The 19,608-nt window shown below is 39.9% G+C and overlaps 1 protein-coding gene across 1 annotated transcript in view; it reads left to right on the top strand.

The window, feature by feature from the left end:
• The first annotated feature begins 6,334 nt into the window (after positions 1-6,334).
• Positions 6,335-19,608, top strand: part of LOC149289346 (5'-3' DNA helicase ZGRF1-like) — a 37,417-nt gene continuing 24,143 nt past the window's right edge. Inside the window, exons 1-10 of the mRNA XM_089490735.1 lie at positions 6,335-6,454; positions 7,664-7,723; positions 7,935-8,111; positions 8,878-10,747; positions 11,807-11,949; positions 12,740-12,799; positions 14,520-14,583; positions 16,655-17,235; positions 17,681-17,819; positions 19,245-19,429. Coding sequence (XP_089346861.1) covers positions 6,335-6,454; positions 7,664-7,723; positions 7,935-8,111; positions 8,878-10,747; positions 11,807-11,949; positions 12,740-12,799; positions 14,520-14,583; positions 16,655-17,235; positions 17,681-17,819; positions 19,245-19,429 — 3,399 coding nt within the window. The remainder of the gene's footprint in view (positions 6,455-7,663; positions 7,724-7,934; positions 8,112-8,877; positions 10,748-11,806; positions 11,950-12,739; positions 12,800-14,519; positions 14,584-16,654; positions 17,236-17,680; positions 17,820-19,244; positions 19,430-19,608) is intronic.

Below are 19,608 nucleotides of genomic sequence, written 5' to 3'. Positions count from 1 at the left end.
GAAGGTTTTCATTCACACACACACACACGTTACCATTTGTTTATTTTGTCAAGTCAATTAAGGCATCTACTGTTCTCACATCAGAGGTCATTTTTAAACCATCGATAACACGTAGAATTCTTTAAGCTTTCAGAATTCAATATGTTATAATGTAAAATTATGCATTCCATTGTTTGCACATAAATAAGAAAACAAGATCTGAATGAACTTTGTTAGCACAATAAAAGATCTAATTTATTGGAAACTGTAACCGCCTTAGAAACGACTTGTTAGGGGGCATCCAGGGTTTGACTTTTAAGTGTAGCAATGACCCAAAAAAATGCAGAAGTAGTTAGAGTTAACTCCAAGAATACCGTATTTGCTCGATTATAAGAGGACCCTGATTATAAGACGACCCCCCAAAATCAAAATATTAATTTAGGAAAAAAACAAAAAGCCTGAATATAAGACTACCCTATAGGAAAAAAGTTTTACTAGCAAATATTAATGCATTTCTGGAGGTATATATATATATGCTAACAGCAATCACACTCCTATCAAGCCAAGGCAGCCAGTACATGCTGGAACCTGGGGATGATAGTAGTGTGATTACAGCCTCTCTATGCCATGCTATCACCACCACCCCCCTTACACATCCATGCTATCATACACACACACACTCATTCACAAACATTTAAATACTCATTCATTCCATTAATCACACATACTCAGAAACCCACCCCCTTACCTGAACTGCAGATCTCCCACTCGCAGACTTCTGCAGGGGCCCGGCTGTGCGAGCAACTTCTCTGGCCCCGCCCACAGAGGAAGGAGGGGGGAGGTAGAGTTATGTGAGGACTGTGCTAGCTTCCTGTTCTCCTGCTGCTAGTAGTATAGACGCTGCTCGCGACTAGGGCTGAAACAACGAATCGATAAAATCGATAATCGATAACGGAAATCGTTGTCGACGATTTCCGTTATCGATTAATCGAGTGATCGATTCGTTGTTGGAGCACTCGGCTCCTTTTACTTACCTCCGCGAGCGTTCCCCGCTTCCGCTGCACTCTCCGCCTTCTTTTAGTTGCGTGTGGCTCCGTTCGCACAGAGCGGTTCGCTCTGTGCGAGTGGCTCCGTTCGCACAGAGCGGTTCGCTCTGTGCGAGTGGCTCCGTTCGCACAGAGCGGTTCGCTCTGTGCGAGTGGCTCCGTTCGCACAGAGCGGTTCGCTCTGTGCGAGTGGCTCCGTTCGCACAGAGCGGTTCGCTCTGTGCGAGTGGCTCCGTTCGCACAGAGCGGTTCGCTCTGTGCGAGTGGCTCCATTCGCACAGAGCGGTTCGCTCTGTGCGAGTGGCTCCATTCGCACAGAGCGGTTCACTCTGTGCGAGTGGCTCCATTCGCACAGAGCGATTCGCGGGGGTGGGGGTGGGGTTTCAGGGGATGCAGGGCAGAGTGGGGGTGGGGGGGCAGGCCAGGGTAGGAGACTGAGTGCAGGGCAGAGTGGGGGTGGGGATGCAGGGCAGGGTGTGAGTGTGGGGGCAGGGCAGGAGACTGGGTGCAGGGCAGAGTTGGAGACTGGGTGCAGGGCAGAGTTGGAGACTGGGTGCAGGGCAGAGTTGGAGACTGGGTGCAGGGCAGAGTGGGTGCAGGGTGTGAGTGTGGGTGCAGGGCAGAGTGGGTGCAGGGTGTGAGTGTGGGTGCAGGGCAGAGTGGGTGCAGGGTGTGAGTGTGGGGGCAGGGCAGAATGTGGGGGCAGGGCTGGGTGCAGGGCAGAGTTGGAGACTGGGTGCAGGGGCACAGTGCAAAGTGCTGGGTGCAAAGTGCCAGGGCTGGGTGCAAAGTGCCAGGGCTGGGTGCAAAGTGCCAGGGCTGGGTGCAAAGTGCCAGGGCTGGGGCTGGGTGCAAAGTGCCAGGGTCAAAGTGCTGGGTGCAAAGTGCCGGGTGCAAAGTGCCGGGTGCAAAGTGCCAGGGCTGGGTGCAAAGTGCCGGGTGCAAAGTGCTGGGTGCAAAGTGCCAGGGCTGGGGCAAAGTGCTGGGTGCAACGTGCCGGGTGCAAAGTGCCGGGTGCAAAGTGCCGGGTGCAAAGTGCTGGGTGCAAAGTGCCAGGGGTGGGGCAAAGTGCTGGGTGCAAAGTGCTGGGTGCAAAGTGCTGGGTGCAAAGTGCCAGGGCTGGGGCAAAGTTTCTTGAACAGTAATAGTCCACCTCTTTTCAGAATGTTTGGGGTTATTTTGTTTCATAAATATTGTGTTTGGGTTTTTGTACTTTGAACATATTGTTTTTTTATTACATCATAACAAAATAAGAATGTTAATGTAAATTTTAAGTTGTTTTTTAACATCCAGTTCATTACATTTTAAATAAACAAAAAATTTGCATATTGTTTTTTTTTATCCGATTAATCGAAAAAATAATCGGCCAAGTAATCGATTATTAAAATAATCGTTAGTTGCAGCCCTACTCGCGACCAAAGCCCAGTAAGCAGCCTGGCCCCAGCAGAATGAGGTCTGATTAGAAGACGACCTCGATTATAAGACGAGGGGTATTTTTCAGAGCATTTCCTCTGGAAAAAACCTTGTCTTATAATCGAGCAAATACGGTAATATTGTTTTAACTGCATTTAGCATTTAAACATAGGGTTGGGAGAAGAGCTGCGGCTTCAATTCCCTCACTTGACTATAGACCATGAAGGGCCACCAGTGATCTTCTGTGCAGGAAGAGCTTGGCTCACCCTGTATAATGCAGAGTTAAATCAATCAATAACGTCTTCAAAATCTACTTTCATTACATTTTATTTATAGAGCGATATTTACAATGTGGAAGAGTGATAAAGCCCTGCTCTTGTGAAACTCTGGGCTTTATTCATTAAGGGAGGCGCTTACAGAAGAGGTGAAAATCTTTACGCTCTCACTTCACTAAAGAATCTTGCTAGTGTTGGCCCTTCATAATGAACAGTGAAGTGAGTGGGGACCACAACTCTCCTGTCAGCTCTACATTTAGCAAATAAGGCCCAGACTGTCATAAGAGAGCCTTTCTCCTTCTCCCAGTACACGTAAAATCCATTTTCAATAATAAAAGGTGTGTGTACATGTATCAACTGTCAGACAGCTGTGAACCCTAAAATCATACATTAGAAAATTGTAATAAAATAATTAACACTATGTATTATTTATTGATTCATATAGTTCCATCATATTCTGTAGCACTGTACAATGGGTAAACAGGACATAACACCGCAATTTACACTTACAGAAAAAAGAAGGGAAGCAGAGGAACATGCCCAAAACATATTTACCTTTTACACGGCCCGATACTGCAAACCGCTTTCCAGAAAAAGACGTTTCTTGCAGCTCTTCTGTCCCTGCTGCTCAGAAAGCATCCATGAATCAACAGATGTCCAAAAAGAGCTTGCCTTCGACACACGTGCTGAAAAACACCAAACATTCCTGCTATCGCTGCATTGGGTCCACGGACATGAATCACTTTACACAGCTGCTTTTAATGGCACTATACATCTTAAAGAATAAGCAACGTTATTGGGAAAACAAACGTGAAATTATATATATATATATACATATATATACACACATGCCTCATATATGGGGGAAAGGTTATTTCATGTGACTGGCCGCACATTAATTATGCATTATGCAGGGTCCATCTAACACAATAAATCCCTGAATCAGAATTAGCACATTTTTGGAAAGTGCCGTTCTTTTTGCGCCACTTCCACCCTGCAAAATAATGGTTTACGAACGTGGAAGCGCTCTGTAGGGTGAGCGTTTGTGACAGCCTGCGCGCCAGACACCTACACAACCGAGTCAACCAAAGACATAACCCCACCGCGTGGCATCACCAGTCCATTCTACAGGGCTTTTGGGTTCTACTCTGTGTATAACACCTAGTGCCCCGCATGCCCTTACTTGGATGAGAAGGTTTATTCACTAAAGGGAGAGTTTGCAGGAGAGTTGTGCTTCATCTCCTTGGCTTCACTATACATTATGGAGGTTCAACCCCAGTGAGCTTCTGCTGCAGGAAGAGCTTGGCTGACCCTGTATTATGCATAGTTAAATCAGTGAGCTGTCCCCCTCAGCCTTTGAATTATGCATTACACAGGGCCCACTTTTGATGAAGAAACAATGACCCGTCTTGAATAGTTAAGCGAGGGGGTTGAAACCACAGCTCTGCTGCACATCCACCTGACAACTGAATAAACCCCAAGGAGTAGCAGAAACACAACTAGTGCCGGGTGTGCACACTACATACAACTTAACATACATGTACAGCTCTCCCTGTCACCACACTGCCAGCCCCTAGCAACACCCTGGGGTACACTGAGTGCAGCTGTATATACCACTTTCCCGTAACGTTGTATCTGTAATAACAGAACCGCATTACCAGCTCTCTGCTCCTCCACAGCCTCGCATGCAACACTCAGAAAGCGAGCACTTCACAAGTGGGCGGGGCTTGGACGTCACCGGCCGCCGCTGGCTGTAAGGACTCAAAATACTCGGTTGCCCTTGACGTGCCTGTCTCACTATGGCAACGGTACCCGCATTTACTAATGCAATTTCCCTGACGTATTTGCTGTATAACTAAGGACAGGCCAAGCAAAACATAATAAGACTAAAACCAAAGTTAAAACTAGAATAAAGAGTCACATATGTGTGTTTTAATGTCGGCTATTGGACGGCGCTGTCTCATGACGTCAGTGAGCGCGCGAACTGTTCGAAAGCGTACGAGTAGTGAGTATGAATGTAAACATTCTAGCTGACAGCATATTGACAGCAATATTGGAAAAAAAAACCTTCAAATTTAAAACTCCAGTGCTTTAAAATCTTTACAGTGAATAGTTAATTACTAACCTTACTGCATTCTGGTGAGCAATAGAATGCCTGGGTCTTGTAGCCTATGATCATGTGATCAGTAATACACTATGAAATGCGTGTTTGTGTAAGTGTTTGTTTATATCTGTTGTTTGGCAGTTCCAATGGGTTACTCTTTATTTGTGATATCCCTGCTGTTTAACGGTGACATTTATTTCTGATTGCGTTAATGACCAAGTTTCTTCTTTTGTAAGATAATGGAAAGTGCCTTACATCATTAAATTAGTTTAGATCCCGAAAGAACACCACTAAAACACAGTCTTAAAGAACATAGGTTATTGCACCAACGACAACAAAAGAGCATATACTGAGCTTTGGGTTAATGCAACAACGTGAAGGCATCAGAGTACTCAACCCCCACGATCTACAGTACTCAACACAACTGCTGGATACAACCGTGTTCCTGCAGAGCTTTAAATGAATAACTGTGCAACAGGCCTTTTTTATTACTCTCAGAACAGGCCTGTGACGGCGCATCCTTATCCCAATGGACGGTGGTCCCAAATCAAGCAAGCGCTATATAAATGCTATGCCCGTCACGCCTGGCCATGTGCCAGGAAAGCAATGACACAATAAGAATGAACAGAACAGCAAAGAGAAAGAACAGCGACATGAGCACTAAGAAGCCAAGAAAAGCAACTCCCATCATATAATAACCAAAGCACCACAATATACTTTTTTCAAAGGATCTTTTTATTTTTGAGGGAAAGATGTTAACAGATACACACACACTAATACTTAAGGAAATCTAGCTTGCGAGCAGGGCTCTCTCCGCCTAATGTATTGGTTTGGACTTAGTCTGTCAATTCTAGGCTTGTCATACCCTTTGAATGTATATAGTGTAAGAAGCGCCGCGTGATAATAATGTGGTTGCAGAATTCTCTTTTCCGTGCCATTACTATAATGTGAGCTTAAATAAAGTCCTCTTGTGTGAAGATACCAATCACTTCTTTGTGGAGAGATTTATTTGAAGGCTAATTTTTGAAAATTGTGTTAAAGCAAGAATTACAAAATAAAGCCAGCTATTTTAAAATATCAAATAATTATCAGAAATGGAACCTTTTCCCACTTATGTTTCTTCTCCATACTGTTAACAATGCTAAAACCTGTATTTGCTGAAGGTCATTTTGGTCTCACTGGGGGCTGAGATTGGTACACCACAGGTTACGGATATTTTACAGGTAAATAATGGTGGGTTTAATTAGTAAGACTGAAAGTAAAAGGATCCCTGATCAAGTTCTTTAAGTTCAACAAAGTCTTATTAAAGATCTACTTATATTTCTTCCCAATACAATTGCAATAGTCTAGAAGGGACGATTGCAACTTTCATTCGGTTAACTTTAAATATTTGTCATTTTGTTGTAGAGCATTGCTGTTTTTTGGGGTTGATGTTTCCATTGATGAAGCCATGGCTAGTCGGGTGTTTACAGTAAGTATTGACTAAAATACCAAGTATTTACATTCCAGTAAACAGCATGCCTCACTTTGTAAAAATCAACGTTCTTTCATCTAAGGTTTTGTACACTCATCAAAAGACAAAGAAGTCCAAAGTTTGGCAAGATGGAATTTTGAAGACTTCATCCGAAGGAAGCAATGTAAGTTATCAGTAATGTTTTAAAGCAACCAGGGGGCTTTCTACTGATTATATAGACCCTCGTTAGAATTTATCTATGTATGAACATTCAAAAAAATATTAAAACCATTTATATCACCTTTCATAACCAGACAGACCGGCTCTTGAGTTATACTGTTATACTGTTATTAATATACTGTTCTAATGTATTTAGCCCTGTTCTGTTCCTATGGCACATAAAACCATTCTCCAATAACTTTAGTATTCTAAGCTTTCATTAAATACATGATGGAGCTCTATTGCCATCTTGTGGTAGTGGTAATATATTTTTTACAGCATTATTACAATAGGGAAAATGAACAATGACGGTATAATTGACAGTATCTTTAACACGTATTAAGACACGCAGGTGTGAGCTTTCCAGCATTTACATATTTCGACTCTTTAGACTGTGCTCTGTCAATCATAGGAAATGATGAAATAGCAATGGGATAAAACGTCAGTGACGTATTTATCAACAGGCATTTTAATAACAATTTCCAGTAAGAACGGGTAAGGTAGGTGATTAAAAAAAATAAAAAAATTCAGCCATCATTTGCTATAGAAGATCTCCGTCAATTGCTTCTACATTCGTGGCAGTTGTATTTTTTTTAATTTAGGTTAAAACTTTCTGAAAACTGTAAGTAAACAGTGTAATGTCCAGATTGACATTAGAAAACAAACCATTACACGGGATGTGAGAGCCTTGTCTGTAAAATTATGCGCTGTATGTTATCTTATAAAATAATTGTAATCTGTAATAATGTAAAAAAGTTTACTTTATACTTGCCTAAAACTGTATTTATCAGCGTGTGCTCATGAGTATTCATATGTGTTATATTATGAGACCTTATTGTACTTAGACATGTTAGATTAGTGTTATTGTAGAAGAATATGAAGATACACAGAGCCACTAAGTATACTTTTATATTATATATATATATATATATATATATATATATATATATATATTATATTTGTCTGTCGAAGTCACAGTGAGCCCTAGTTGGTAACTACCAGTGGGTTTCTCTCAGACTTCATGGTTGATGGCTTCTGAGTAAACTGGACTTTTTGTATTTTGATCCATATGGTTTCTAAAAGATTTCAGTTGTTAAGTGTTGATTTTCCACTTACAAATTATGTTTCATTTGCAAAACTTGTTGTAATTATGAAGAGTTTGTGTTTAATACAGGCTACACTTTTCTCTGATAAAGGACAGCGCTTGGATAGCGTGTTTCTTAAAGTTGGAGCGGTAAGTCTTTTTCATACTATCAGGCTATTATTATTTGTATTTTATATATATATTTATAAAAATATATATTATATTATTTTACAGAATAGATATTTTGTTTCTTTCCGGCTCTGCGGCATGCGATGAATAAGGCTAAGCTCTGGAGTGTTATGAAAGTAAGGATAGTAACGTCATTATCTCCTTCTTTAGATTAAATATTTTGATTTTGCAGATAAATCCTGGAGATGATTTGGAAAGCGATCGTTATTTAATCACAGTGGAAGCAGAAGATATCGGCTCTGAAGTGCCTCAGGGCTCACCTGAAGTCAGACTAGCTCCCCAGACAAACAGAAATATGCCAAAACCTGTTGGTCTGCGTCCACCTGTGGGCCTGAAACGGAAATTTACTGTAAGTTTATTAATAAATCAAACAGGCACCCCAGTTTTCTAGCTCCCAAAAGACTGCTTCAACAATGTCTGTTCTTCTCATCAAATAAAATGTGTTATTGTCTCGATAGCTGATGTTTTGATTTTTTTTTTAATAATTTCAAAGATATTAGGTGTAAACAAAGAAAAATAATTCAATCTATAAATATTTTAAGATATGTTTCTAACCATATATGTGTATAAAGCACAAATACTACTAACAAAGTTATAGGGGCCATTCTTTCAGATAACAGCAGGGGTAAGCATGTGGGGAGGGGGAGGCACAGGTTATAGGAAGTTTTGATAATGTGCTAAGAATGTGGATTTGAGCTTCTTAGCACATTATCAAAACTTCCTATAACCTGTGCTTTTTTTTTCTTCTACACGCTCACCCCTGCTGCCTCCCCCCCCTTATCTGTGCAGTATATGCCACTATTTTCTATTTACGACCCTCTTAAGTTTTTTGTCTTCAAATTCTCTACCTTGTTGTTTTAACCCTGTATCAGAACATGTACTGGTCAGTTTTAAACTGTGTTTTTCATTTGCTTGGTCAGAAATGCTTTTGACTTGATAAAGGGAGGACTCCCGAAAGCTCGTCTATTATTTTAAATACTGTTAGTCCAATAACAAGATTCTGCAACATTCTGGGTTTTTTTGCATTTATATATATATATATATATATATATATATATATATATATATATATAATGTTGTTTTAATGAAACCACATTGTTTTCTCTCATTTTTAGGGTTTCCAAGGGCCACGGGAAATCCTGAAGAAACCTTCTCTTGAGTTGGAGGATGTTTGCAAACATTCCTCTCCAGTCCTGGGAAAAGATTACCCTGCTTTGCCTTCACAACTGTATGCTACATCTCCCCTCTTTTCTGCTCCCTGCAAACAATCTGAGGAAGGCAGTATGACGGCACATTATAGTTCTCATGGTTATAAGACCAGTTCTGTGAAATGTGAAAAACAAGATGTGGCAGAGTCTCTTGCTTTGTCCAGTGACTTCTCAGAACTCCAAAAGACAGAACGAGACAACATCGCTGGCGCAAACAAAGGTGGGCTAAGCATAACACAAAATATACGAAGTACTGCACAAATTTTGTCGTTATTGAAGTCCCATCCTTCTCATATTAAGAATGCGGAGCCATCTTGTAACCCTGATCACCAGCTATCTCCAAAGTCCAGTGCTAAGGTACTTAATTCTAGTTATAGCAGTATACCATGTGGGCTCACTGGAGAGAGCCATAAGCAACAGCAACATACACCTGAACTGTCAGCTATAAAAAATATCCCAATGAAGAGTCGCTGGGATGTCTATCTGGAAAAGCCACAAAATTCTTGCACTGGAAAAACGTATTTAACAACTCTATCGGACAGCCCAGAGGAGCATCAACGCTTGGGTCTTATGGGTTTACGAAGCAATTATGCGACACAAAGGGATACTAGTAAAGCTGAAGACATTTGGGATACAAAATCTGCATGTCCTTCAGTAAAAACTGATTCTTCATTTAGCGTGTTGAAATCTGATAGACAGGAGCAAGGATTACAGAGTAACACTTCTCTGCCTGCACCAGCGGAGTGCTTAATGCAAAATTTACCAATCTCAATATCAAGTAAATCTGAGAACGGATCGGAAAACATGAAACGCTCCAATAATTTTCAAGCTCTGAAGTTTTTGTCTTTTGATGATCCTTCTAACTCTAGACTCTGTACCCAAAAATGCTTTAGTGGAGAAATAACCGGAAAAACAGATGTTTCCGGCCTTGCATCTCCAAGTGATGGTCAACAGTTGGCTTTGCAAACTGAAATAGAAGATGAAACGCCCTCAGAGGTCACTTTTAACTTGGTGGATAGTTTTGATTTTGGATATTCAGATGAAGAAAATACTTCTCCAAAACTCTCACACTTGCCGGCAAGATGTGGGGATCGTGATGATGTTGAAACAGAAAGAGGCGTTCCTGGTAAAATGTCAGCCCTGTCTGACAATGAAAATGTCAAGATAAGTGGTTTTAATTATGATAATCCAACTTTATATAAGCAAGACCATAAAAAACAAGAAAACAAATTTGGAGAAGTTAAGGCTTCAGTTTCCGATGATGATCTTGGTGACAGAAATGTTAGGAAGATTGATTTTCAGCAAGATGACTTATCTTTTAGTTCTGCAGATATGAGCGTATCACAGCTTTTTGATGAAACACACAAACCAACTGCCTTTTCCAGTAACTCTAATGTGATAGAACTAAATAAAATAATGAAGGAATCTGAAGACAACATCCAAGTGCTAGAGAACAGAACAGAGGTAGAAGGCCGTGCCAAAACATCTCAGGCTGGCTTGAGTTCAGCTGCTGTTTTACATCAAGAGTCACTGATAAATAGCAAAGGGGATCTATTGGAGCACATTACGGGAAGGCCTTCAAATAAAGAAACAAATTGGGAGAATACAGACTTACCCGACCTACCTCGCTCCAAAAATGGCATTTCTCTCCTAAAAACTCTAACAACGCCCAGCACTGCACTAGAGAGTCTGAGTCTTTTAAAAAGAAAATTACCGCCCGCGTTCCAAGAGAAAGAATGTGCAAGACGGACAAGTCCACGGAGTACGCAAGGGGAAGGTCAGTCAGTTTGTCCATTTTAAAATTGTAATAAAACCAATATACATTTGTATAACAGACAGAATGATTACTAAATATTAATAAGCGATTATGACGATTTTCTGATAAAATGTAAAACGTCCTGAATAGTAAATATGCATATATTATCATGTTTCAACATGAGCAGGGTTTAACCTTCGGTGATTGATTTTCAAGTTTCCAAGTTGAATCGTAGCAAACAAAGAAAAAATGCAATAGAGTTCTACATATCAAAGTCAATTATATGGAACATATTAACCCAAACACTGACATTATATGTGTACGCTCCACTACTCCAGAGATGCAGATGTTGGTGGAAACCTGGGGGTACCCGCTCTCGTAATACATAGACACTGTATAAAAATACAGTACTGTGCAAAAGTTTTGGGCATTCTTGCTGTAAAGTAAGAATGCTTTCAAACATAGACACGTTAATAGTTTATCATTTAACAAAAGGCTAAGTGAGTGAACGTAAGAACAAATCTAAATCAAATCAATATTTGGTGACGCTAGTCTTTGCCTCCAAACTGCATCAATTCTTCTAGGTACACTTGTACAAAGCCAGGGATTTTCTAGGCATATAGTTAGATGGATGAGGCGCTAATGATCATCAATTTAATATGTAGGTTGAAACACAAACATTCATTGAATTAGAAACAGCTGTGTATGAGGAATGAACCTGGGTGAGGAACAGCCAAACTCACTCAATGTCATACACATCTACCACGGAGGGTAAAACATCCTCCTCATCGAGAGATTTAAACAATGCTCCTCGCGCAAATCACATCCTCCTTTGGGAGAATCTCTTTGCACAATGTATAGAAGGGCTTTACTGATATCCTCCTTTAGTAGTTCTTTTTCCTCTTTAGGTTTTTGAAAATGCAATTCATGTTCATTACAATGTCTGTACTTTATTAGAACATCGTTTCTGTTCCTAACGTACGTGAAATAAAATATAATTTCATGCAAATATGACATCATGCTTGTGTGAACTCATTTACATTCTGTATTGAGTAAACAATTTATGTTGGGCTTTTGAAGTTCCTCACAGACCAGGCTCTGTAGAGCTTTCCTTGGGTTTCTCAGACATGGGCCAAGAGGTATCATCCTTCAATGAGGACATCAGCTTCCCACAAACTCATAATCCATCTTCACTCAGTACTCCGACAACCTCTCTACCGATGGTAACCTTTTGTTTTTTTATACCACAAAGAATTCTGTAATAGGCTTATAGTAAATAGGTTTTGATGATTTCTTCAATGAGATGTCCCACAGGAACACACCATAAACTTCTCTGTTTACGTGGTAAGGGTTTGTCACATCAAATTCTACTTGCTCTTACTCAAATGCCATAAAAACATGTCTTCCAAACCATTGATCCCCTGCAACAAATTTAGAAACCCTGCACACAATTTATTAATGTAACATTCACAGTGGTTATTTATATTATTGTCCTTTTCATCTCTCGCTCCCAAACCCAATCACCTTTATCTCAAACACCCATTGTCACCCAAAGCAAAAAAAAGCTCTAACTTACTAATGTGATACATATACTGGCGTCATGGGCCTTCAACATGAATCCTTTGCTGAAGCAGCTGCTTATATATACTTAGTTCATAAAGCTTACACATAAAGTATTAGATGTTTAGTTGTAGTGCTCCAAGCCATGTGCTGCAAGCTGGTATTTTCCGCTGTACCCAGGCATGAGACTAGTAGAACCTTCAACATTCGGCTAATGGTTGCACCTTTTGAATGCTTAAATATGTCCAGCCTGGCACTAATATGCCTCTGCTTGGCTAATTATTATTATTATTTATTGTTTATTGACAACAGGTGAGGAGGGCCCTGCTCAAACGAGCTTACATCCACACATCGCACTTTATACCAAAGAGTTTTCTTCTGGGGTGGGTAAATATTTCTTTTTTCAACTACGCTGGATAGCCTCAATTTCATTATTTATTCTTCTATTTACAGCTGCCATTATCCTTTCAAGAACCGTCGTCTGATTCAAATAGACCGTCCATGTCCTGCGAGGTGAATATGACATGAAATACACTAGTAAGCTCCGCAGGTGCTATTACCTCATCCTTGAAAGGATTTACTATCCCTATGCTGCTGTCATGAAATAATCACCTCATCTCATAAATTATCATTAACACTTTACTGCCTGTATACAAGTACATATAGCTACATATTGCAGCACCTGAAGGTCTTCCATTTACTAGTCCTGACTGAGCGATCATCAGAGTCGTGACTGAACAATTGGGTTCTGAAGGAAGCCCACAGCAGTCAGTCCAAAAGTAAAGCACATTTGCTGTAGATAATGTGATGTCATAGTAAAACACGGTACTTAGCCATCACTGTTCTCAAACGGTACCTAAGGGGTTAGCTATGTATTCTGTTACATCATTCAGATTTCTTCAGTTATCTCACCCATTAAGTAATGCATTATGCGAGGCCCGTTCACACTGGGGAAACATGCCAGTGATAAATAGTGAAGTGGCCAAGTTGGAACCCCATCCTAACTTGAGTTAGTAGACCTCAAATAGCTGAATCGTTACCAGTATAGATCTGTCAATTTACAAAAGAACTGTGATGGACAAATTCACATTTATTTGGATAATAAAAAAAAAAAGATGAATATAGTAATGCATGTGTGACAACACCAAGAACATTAAAAGCGAATTTTGTCAACTCATAATGCGTTGTTTACATTGTAATTTACGAATATCGCAATAAGTTCAGATGTTCAGAATGTCTTCTCACATTTGCTTTAGAGCATCCCATATGTCTGTTAACAGTGTGAATTTTCGGTATTAGGAAGTCATGCTATATGTACACTTTATATCTGCTTTACCAGTTTGGTATTTTGTAGAGGATGTGTACATTAATTAAAAGAGCAATAAGATGGCTATATATTGTGTTAAACTTAGCTTACCAGTCTCACGTGCTTTGAAGTCCTCCCGTCCTTTAATATACATTTGTCAGGCGGGAGCAGAGGATCGGGATTAAATTGAACCTGCCACAGACACCAACAGAGTGCGATATATTACCAGGTAGGCTGGTTTTCATGATACAAAAAAAACTCAAACATTATAGAAGAATACCTTTAAAACATTGTAACACCGTGTAGGCAGCTTTTTGCTCTGTTATATTAATATATATTTTAAGTGAGACTCATTTATTTTACGGTTGTATGTTACATGTGTATCTGTGTTTTGCTTGGTGGGGGGGAGACTACCGAGCTGTAACATGTAATTTTAATAGATCATCCACCCAGTTGAGTTTCAAGGCCACAGAGTAAAAGGATCAGCTTCTAGTGCAGCGATATTTAGGTCACCCAACTCTGTAGTACAATGTTGCGAGTTTCAAGCCAGGAGCCCGTATGGAAACCATCTTTTTGAATTGGCTAAAGGTTTTCGCTCACCAATGCTGCCCACCGGTGTTACGATCAATGACGCAACGCAGGTAAACTAGAGATGTCCTGATTCTGAAATTGATGTGACTTGTCAGTGCCAGTGGCTTTGTTTTATTGTGAATGGCGTGGGTATAAAATCCTTTGTGTGGGAGAGACTGTATGAGTGGATTTTTATTATTTTGCTGTTTTGCAACCTGATCACCAGCCTGTTAGACTTGGTCTAAATAATCCTACGTTTTATGAAGCAAAATTAGGGATGAAAAAGTTTGGGGTTTTTTTAACTGGTAAGGGAGAGTTTAAAATTAATTAGGAAAACTGTGATTCCTTTTTTTCTAGCAGTCTTCTGTTTCTACAAAAGATGGAGATATTCAAACAGAATCACCTCAAGATGAGGATAAGCGTGAGTTATACAAGTACAATTTCCACTTTCAGTATTTTGTCTGTCAAACATGCTTTAGATTTCCCCTTTGATCCAATGAAGTTCATAATATTCAGTTATTCATTGTTGTTTACTAATATATATATATATATATATATATATATATATATGTAACTTTAATTTAGCATATCCAGACATGATCTTCTTAATTTCCCTAATTCCCTAAACGGAGAGTTGTCAGGAGATTTTTGTTTTTTTCTCTCTTACTCCACTATTCATTATGAAGGGTCGACACTAGCATGTTTACCTAACAAAAAAAAGTCTGAGTTGGCCCTTTATAATGCATAGTTCTGATTTAACTATGTTTTACAGGGCTGACAGAGCCAAGAAGCGAAAACACAACTCTCCATTTAGTGAATAGACCCCATAATTTTTTTTGTTACCAAGCAGTGATTCACGTATCTATGTTTCTACTTTGTTTACTTCAACAATATCGTGATAACCTTTACATGCATTTGTCCCCAGCTACCAGATGGTGATTACATTCTACATGGACCCAAAGTATTTGTAGATTGCACCTATTTTCAAAATGGGTAAACTTTAATTATTATTCTGTCTCTCATTTTTGCCTTTTTTCCCGCTTCATCCCCTGCAGAATATTGTGTTCCTCGGTGGATTGTGGGCAGTCAGGATTTGGACTGTGACTGGACTCTTTCTCAATGGCCTTCCAGAGAACTGAACAAGGTTTTTAAGTAACAATCAAGTGTCTTCTGGTTTTCTTACTGGAACTGTATAAATATTTTTAAACCTAAAAAAAGTGAACATTTGCTGTTTTACGAATTTTCGAGTGGAACTGGCCTTGTTATATGAAGAACGTCTAATGTCTTGTGTCTAATGTACTGTAGTTTTCAAAACCAAGGTTGGGTGATTATTCATAAATAAATAATCTACAGATACACTCTTATACTCTTTTTTTTTTTTTCATTTTTGGGGGCAGTGTCTCTTTAAATATATATAAGCATAAGTATTATTCCCCTTGTTTTAATATATTATAAACACATGAATCCTGTAACTTGAAATTCTGTTCAATTTATCATATGCATCCTTGTGTTCTCTATTGTTTAACTACCTGTACTCATGGAACTTTACATTTTAGTGGTATAGAAAAGCGAATGAATGATACTAGCGTAGGTGCATTGAATAATATGTGTTTCACTGACCGATTTTAGGTGTTATCACCAGTACAGAGGGAGTCTCCAGGACAAGTCTTCTTGAGGCCAAGACAAGAAAACCATGTGGAAAAAGGTATTGACCTGCTAAGTGAGCGTACATTTTCAGTCCCCTGAAAGTATACACAGTATAATATTGGGAACAATATTGCTCCACAAATTAATTTATATCTCATCCTAATTCTTTATGATCACCTCTAGAGTGTGTCCAGGAAAGACGTGTTAAAGTTTAATTGTGTGGTATTAGTTGGTGCAGACTTTAATTGTTATGGCTTCGTTGAAGAACAGATCCAAGTTATGGCCAATATATATGCAGAAATAAAAGTAATTTCAAAGCATTAACAAACTTTTTCTGCACTTGTGTAACTTACTGTGGTATAATCTAGGTAATTAAAACGAGATGGGATAGGAACTATGACAAAAACTGGAAACGTAAATAGAATTATACAAATAGAATGCCTCCTAGTCATTCCTTTCATGCACAAACAAATTTGATAAAATTTTTGACAAAATAAATGAGAGGGTGCAATTTATTTTTTAACACAATCAAGAGTTATCCTTATAGTCGATCCCCGTGACCAAATGTTCCTTGGTTTTTTTTTTGATAGCTATATTTGAGATATTGAACAGACCTGCAGGGGGCAGCATTTTGCTGTCTTAGCAGAAATCAACAATATTTTGTCATGAAATCTGTTGACAAAAGAAAGTATTGATAAGATAGTAATTACAGTACATACAGCTCTTAGCCACGTTAAAGCACAATTTGCAGTTGCCTAGAAAGGCGAGATGACACAACACAACTGTATGAGTTTTGTTTAAAATTTGTATGTTCTTTTACATTTTTTCCACATTTTATGATGTAGGTGAACATGAATTTGCTGGAAGGAAAACCTTTAAGCTTGAAGCCGGGATTCAAAGCAGAGAGCCTGTCATGGCTGGCTCGGATATGCCTCAAAGTTTAAATCAATTAGACCATGCGCACGCTTTTTTAGGAAATCACACTAGTTTTTCCTCTGCATGTCCATTGGTGACAGGTGACAAAACCAATGACATTAAGGTAGCACGCTCTGTAAAAGACAACAACTCCCTCACACAACCAGAAAACTGCTGCATGCCTTCAAACGCCAGACCAAGCAAGTGGGCAAAGTATCAAAGTTTACCTCACGATACCTCAGAGAATAACACCATGGATTGGAAAGACGATGACTTCTGTGCACAAAGTGTATTTGAAAAGCAGCCACAGACATTTCAGGGCAGGCAGATAAATAATGTGGAAAATGAACATTCTGCTCACTTAAATTTAAGTAACACGCTTGGCTTTCCCAGCAGTGATGGTACTGGAGCAAGGCGGGAAATGTTGACCAAAAACTTAACTAAAGCTAACTGTATCGCACCTCATTTGGGGAAAAAGAGTTTGTGCTTTAGTCAAGCAGAAGATGGACAGGTATGTAAACATCTACGTGAAAAGCTGACTTTGTACTCAAGAATGTGCTTCAGCAAAAGATGGCAAATTACAAAATTTAGTAATACTGTCTTGAGCTCTGGCATTGTTGCTGACTAATAAGAACTGAGAGGCCCTTTACACCTTCATATTATCAGAACATTTTACCAATATTTTTTCTGCGTATCATACACAGGTGTATAAAGGTGAGATGGAAATTGATCATTTTGATTCTGGGCAAAGGGGTAAAAGTAGTTCAGTCACCATGGCAACGAATGGAATGTCTCTGCTGATAGCTCCACTTTTCCATCTTACACCAGAACTGCCCATCATACTTACTCCTTGTGTTTTTGAAGGCAAGCTAGGAGCTGTATGTCTGCTGTGTGTGCATCCATTTGGATCCATTGTTGATATCTATATGCTTTTGTGGATTTTTTTTGTTTTTCAGATTGTATTGTCCAGCGATCTATGTTTCCCCAGCAAGGAATCTGTGCTCTCTGTAAGCCTTCCTAAAAGAAAAATAAGAATACCAGCTGCTTTTCAATCCACAGTCCACTATAAGCAAGTCTTCACCGCGTCCCTTACAGGTATAACATTAATTATATACTGTATTTGCTCGATTATAAGACGACCCCCAAATCTGAATATTAATTTAGGAAAAAAAAATAAAAAGCCTGAATATAAGACGACCCTATAGGAAAAAAGTTTTACCAGTAAATGTTAATTCATCTAAACTATTTTTTTTTTTCATAAAAGCTATGATTGAGAAAAATATTTTGGTTTTATTTCCTTCTATTTTCCAACCTGCCCCCAGTTATGCACATCTGCCCCAGAAATGCCTTATACCCCCTACATGCCACTGTGCCCCATGATATGCCTTTTAACCCTCTAAATGCCACTGTGCCCCATGATATGCCTTTTAACCCTATATGCCACTGTGCCCCATGATATGCCTTTTGACCCCCTATGTGCCACTCTGCCTCCAGAAATGCCTTATACCCCTATATGCCACTCTGGCATTTAGAGGGTTAAAAGGCATATTATGGGGAAGAGTGGCATATAGGGAGGTTTAAGGCATTCAGGAGGCAGAGTGGTGCATAGAGGGTTGAAAATGCATTTCTGGAGGCAGAGTGGCATTAAGGGGGTTAAAAGGCATTTCACAGAGCACTCTGCCTCCATAAATGCCTTATGCCCCCATTTAACACTCCCCCGACCCCCCCTCCCCAAACTTACCGGTGCTTTTGGCTTCCCTGTCATGTAGCCGGGGCAGCGTGTAGATCCCAAGCACTTACGCTGCAGCAGGAAGGAGGTGTGGCTAGCAGCGGGGGTTGTCTGCGTCCATCGCGCAGACCTTCCCCGACTGTCAGAGATCAGACAGCCGGGGAAGGTCTGCGCAATGGACGCAGACAACCCCCGCTGCTAGCCACACCTCCTTCCTGCTGCAGCGGAAGTTGTCTACGCGAATCGTGTAGAATCCAACACGCTGCCCCAGCTACACACCGGGGACTCAGAAGCACCGGTAAGTGGGGCGGGGGGGGGGGACAGGAGGATCCAGGTCCCCTGCAGCTGCGGGGGATCTGGATCTTAGTCGTCCTATTTGAGGTCTGATTATAAGACGACCCCGATTATAAGACGAGGGGTATTTTTCAGAGCATTTGCTCTGAAAAAACCTTGTCTTATAATCGACCAAATACGGTATTAAAAATGTGGGACTGAAAATGAAGCTTCCCTCCATGTCAAATAATGTATTGTGAGGGTACTATAACACCAGGTATGTTTGATTATTGCTAGGGTATCTTTGAATGATTTTGCCTGCGTCATTGCTATACCTAGAGTATATATATTCAGGTCTCCTCCCAATTAACTATATAAAAATATACCAATAAAAAAATAATATATATAACAGTGGGTTGCCAGTTTCTAATCGGTTCACACCAACTGCACACCAACAGGCATATTAGTCTAGTGTTTTAACAAGACCAACAAAAGTCTATTCTTTTGTAATTTTACAGAACATTTAAATATCGTGATGTTTGAGCTGTCACAGCGACTGCACTGGGCTCTCTCCAAAGTTGACATATCCTTCTACACTTCCCAGAGAGGAGAGGACACACAGAAGAAAGACAGTAATGCCCCTCTTTGTCTACACCACCAACCAGCTAAGCTTGTGATGGTGAAGAAAGAGGGTCCTAACAAGGTGATTTCATTCTTTATTGTGTTATAATATACAGGATACTGGGTTACTGAGCCTTGCGGAAAAGTGCACTTGTGAGTCTTAATTCTGTAACCAGTGTTAAGTCTTTACAAGGTTCATCTTTGAGGTTGCAAGGTGTCTCACACTTTAATGTCCAAATGATAACCCCTGTTGCAGGAACA

This window comes from Sceloporus occidentalis, unplaced genomic scaffold (assembly GCF_023333645.1).
Source record: "Sceloporus occidentalis isolate IW3139 unplaced genomic scaffold, rSceOcc1.0.p SCAF_46, whole genome shotgun sequence".
In the NCBI taxonomy this organism is placed as follows: Eukaryota; Metazoa; Chordata; class Lepidosauria; order Squamata; family Phrynosomatidae; genus Sceloporus; species Sceloporus occidentalis.
This window is presented reverse-complemented; position numbering and strand designations above follow the sequence as displayed.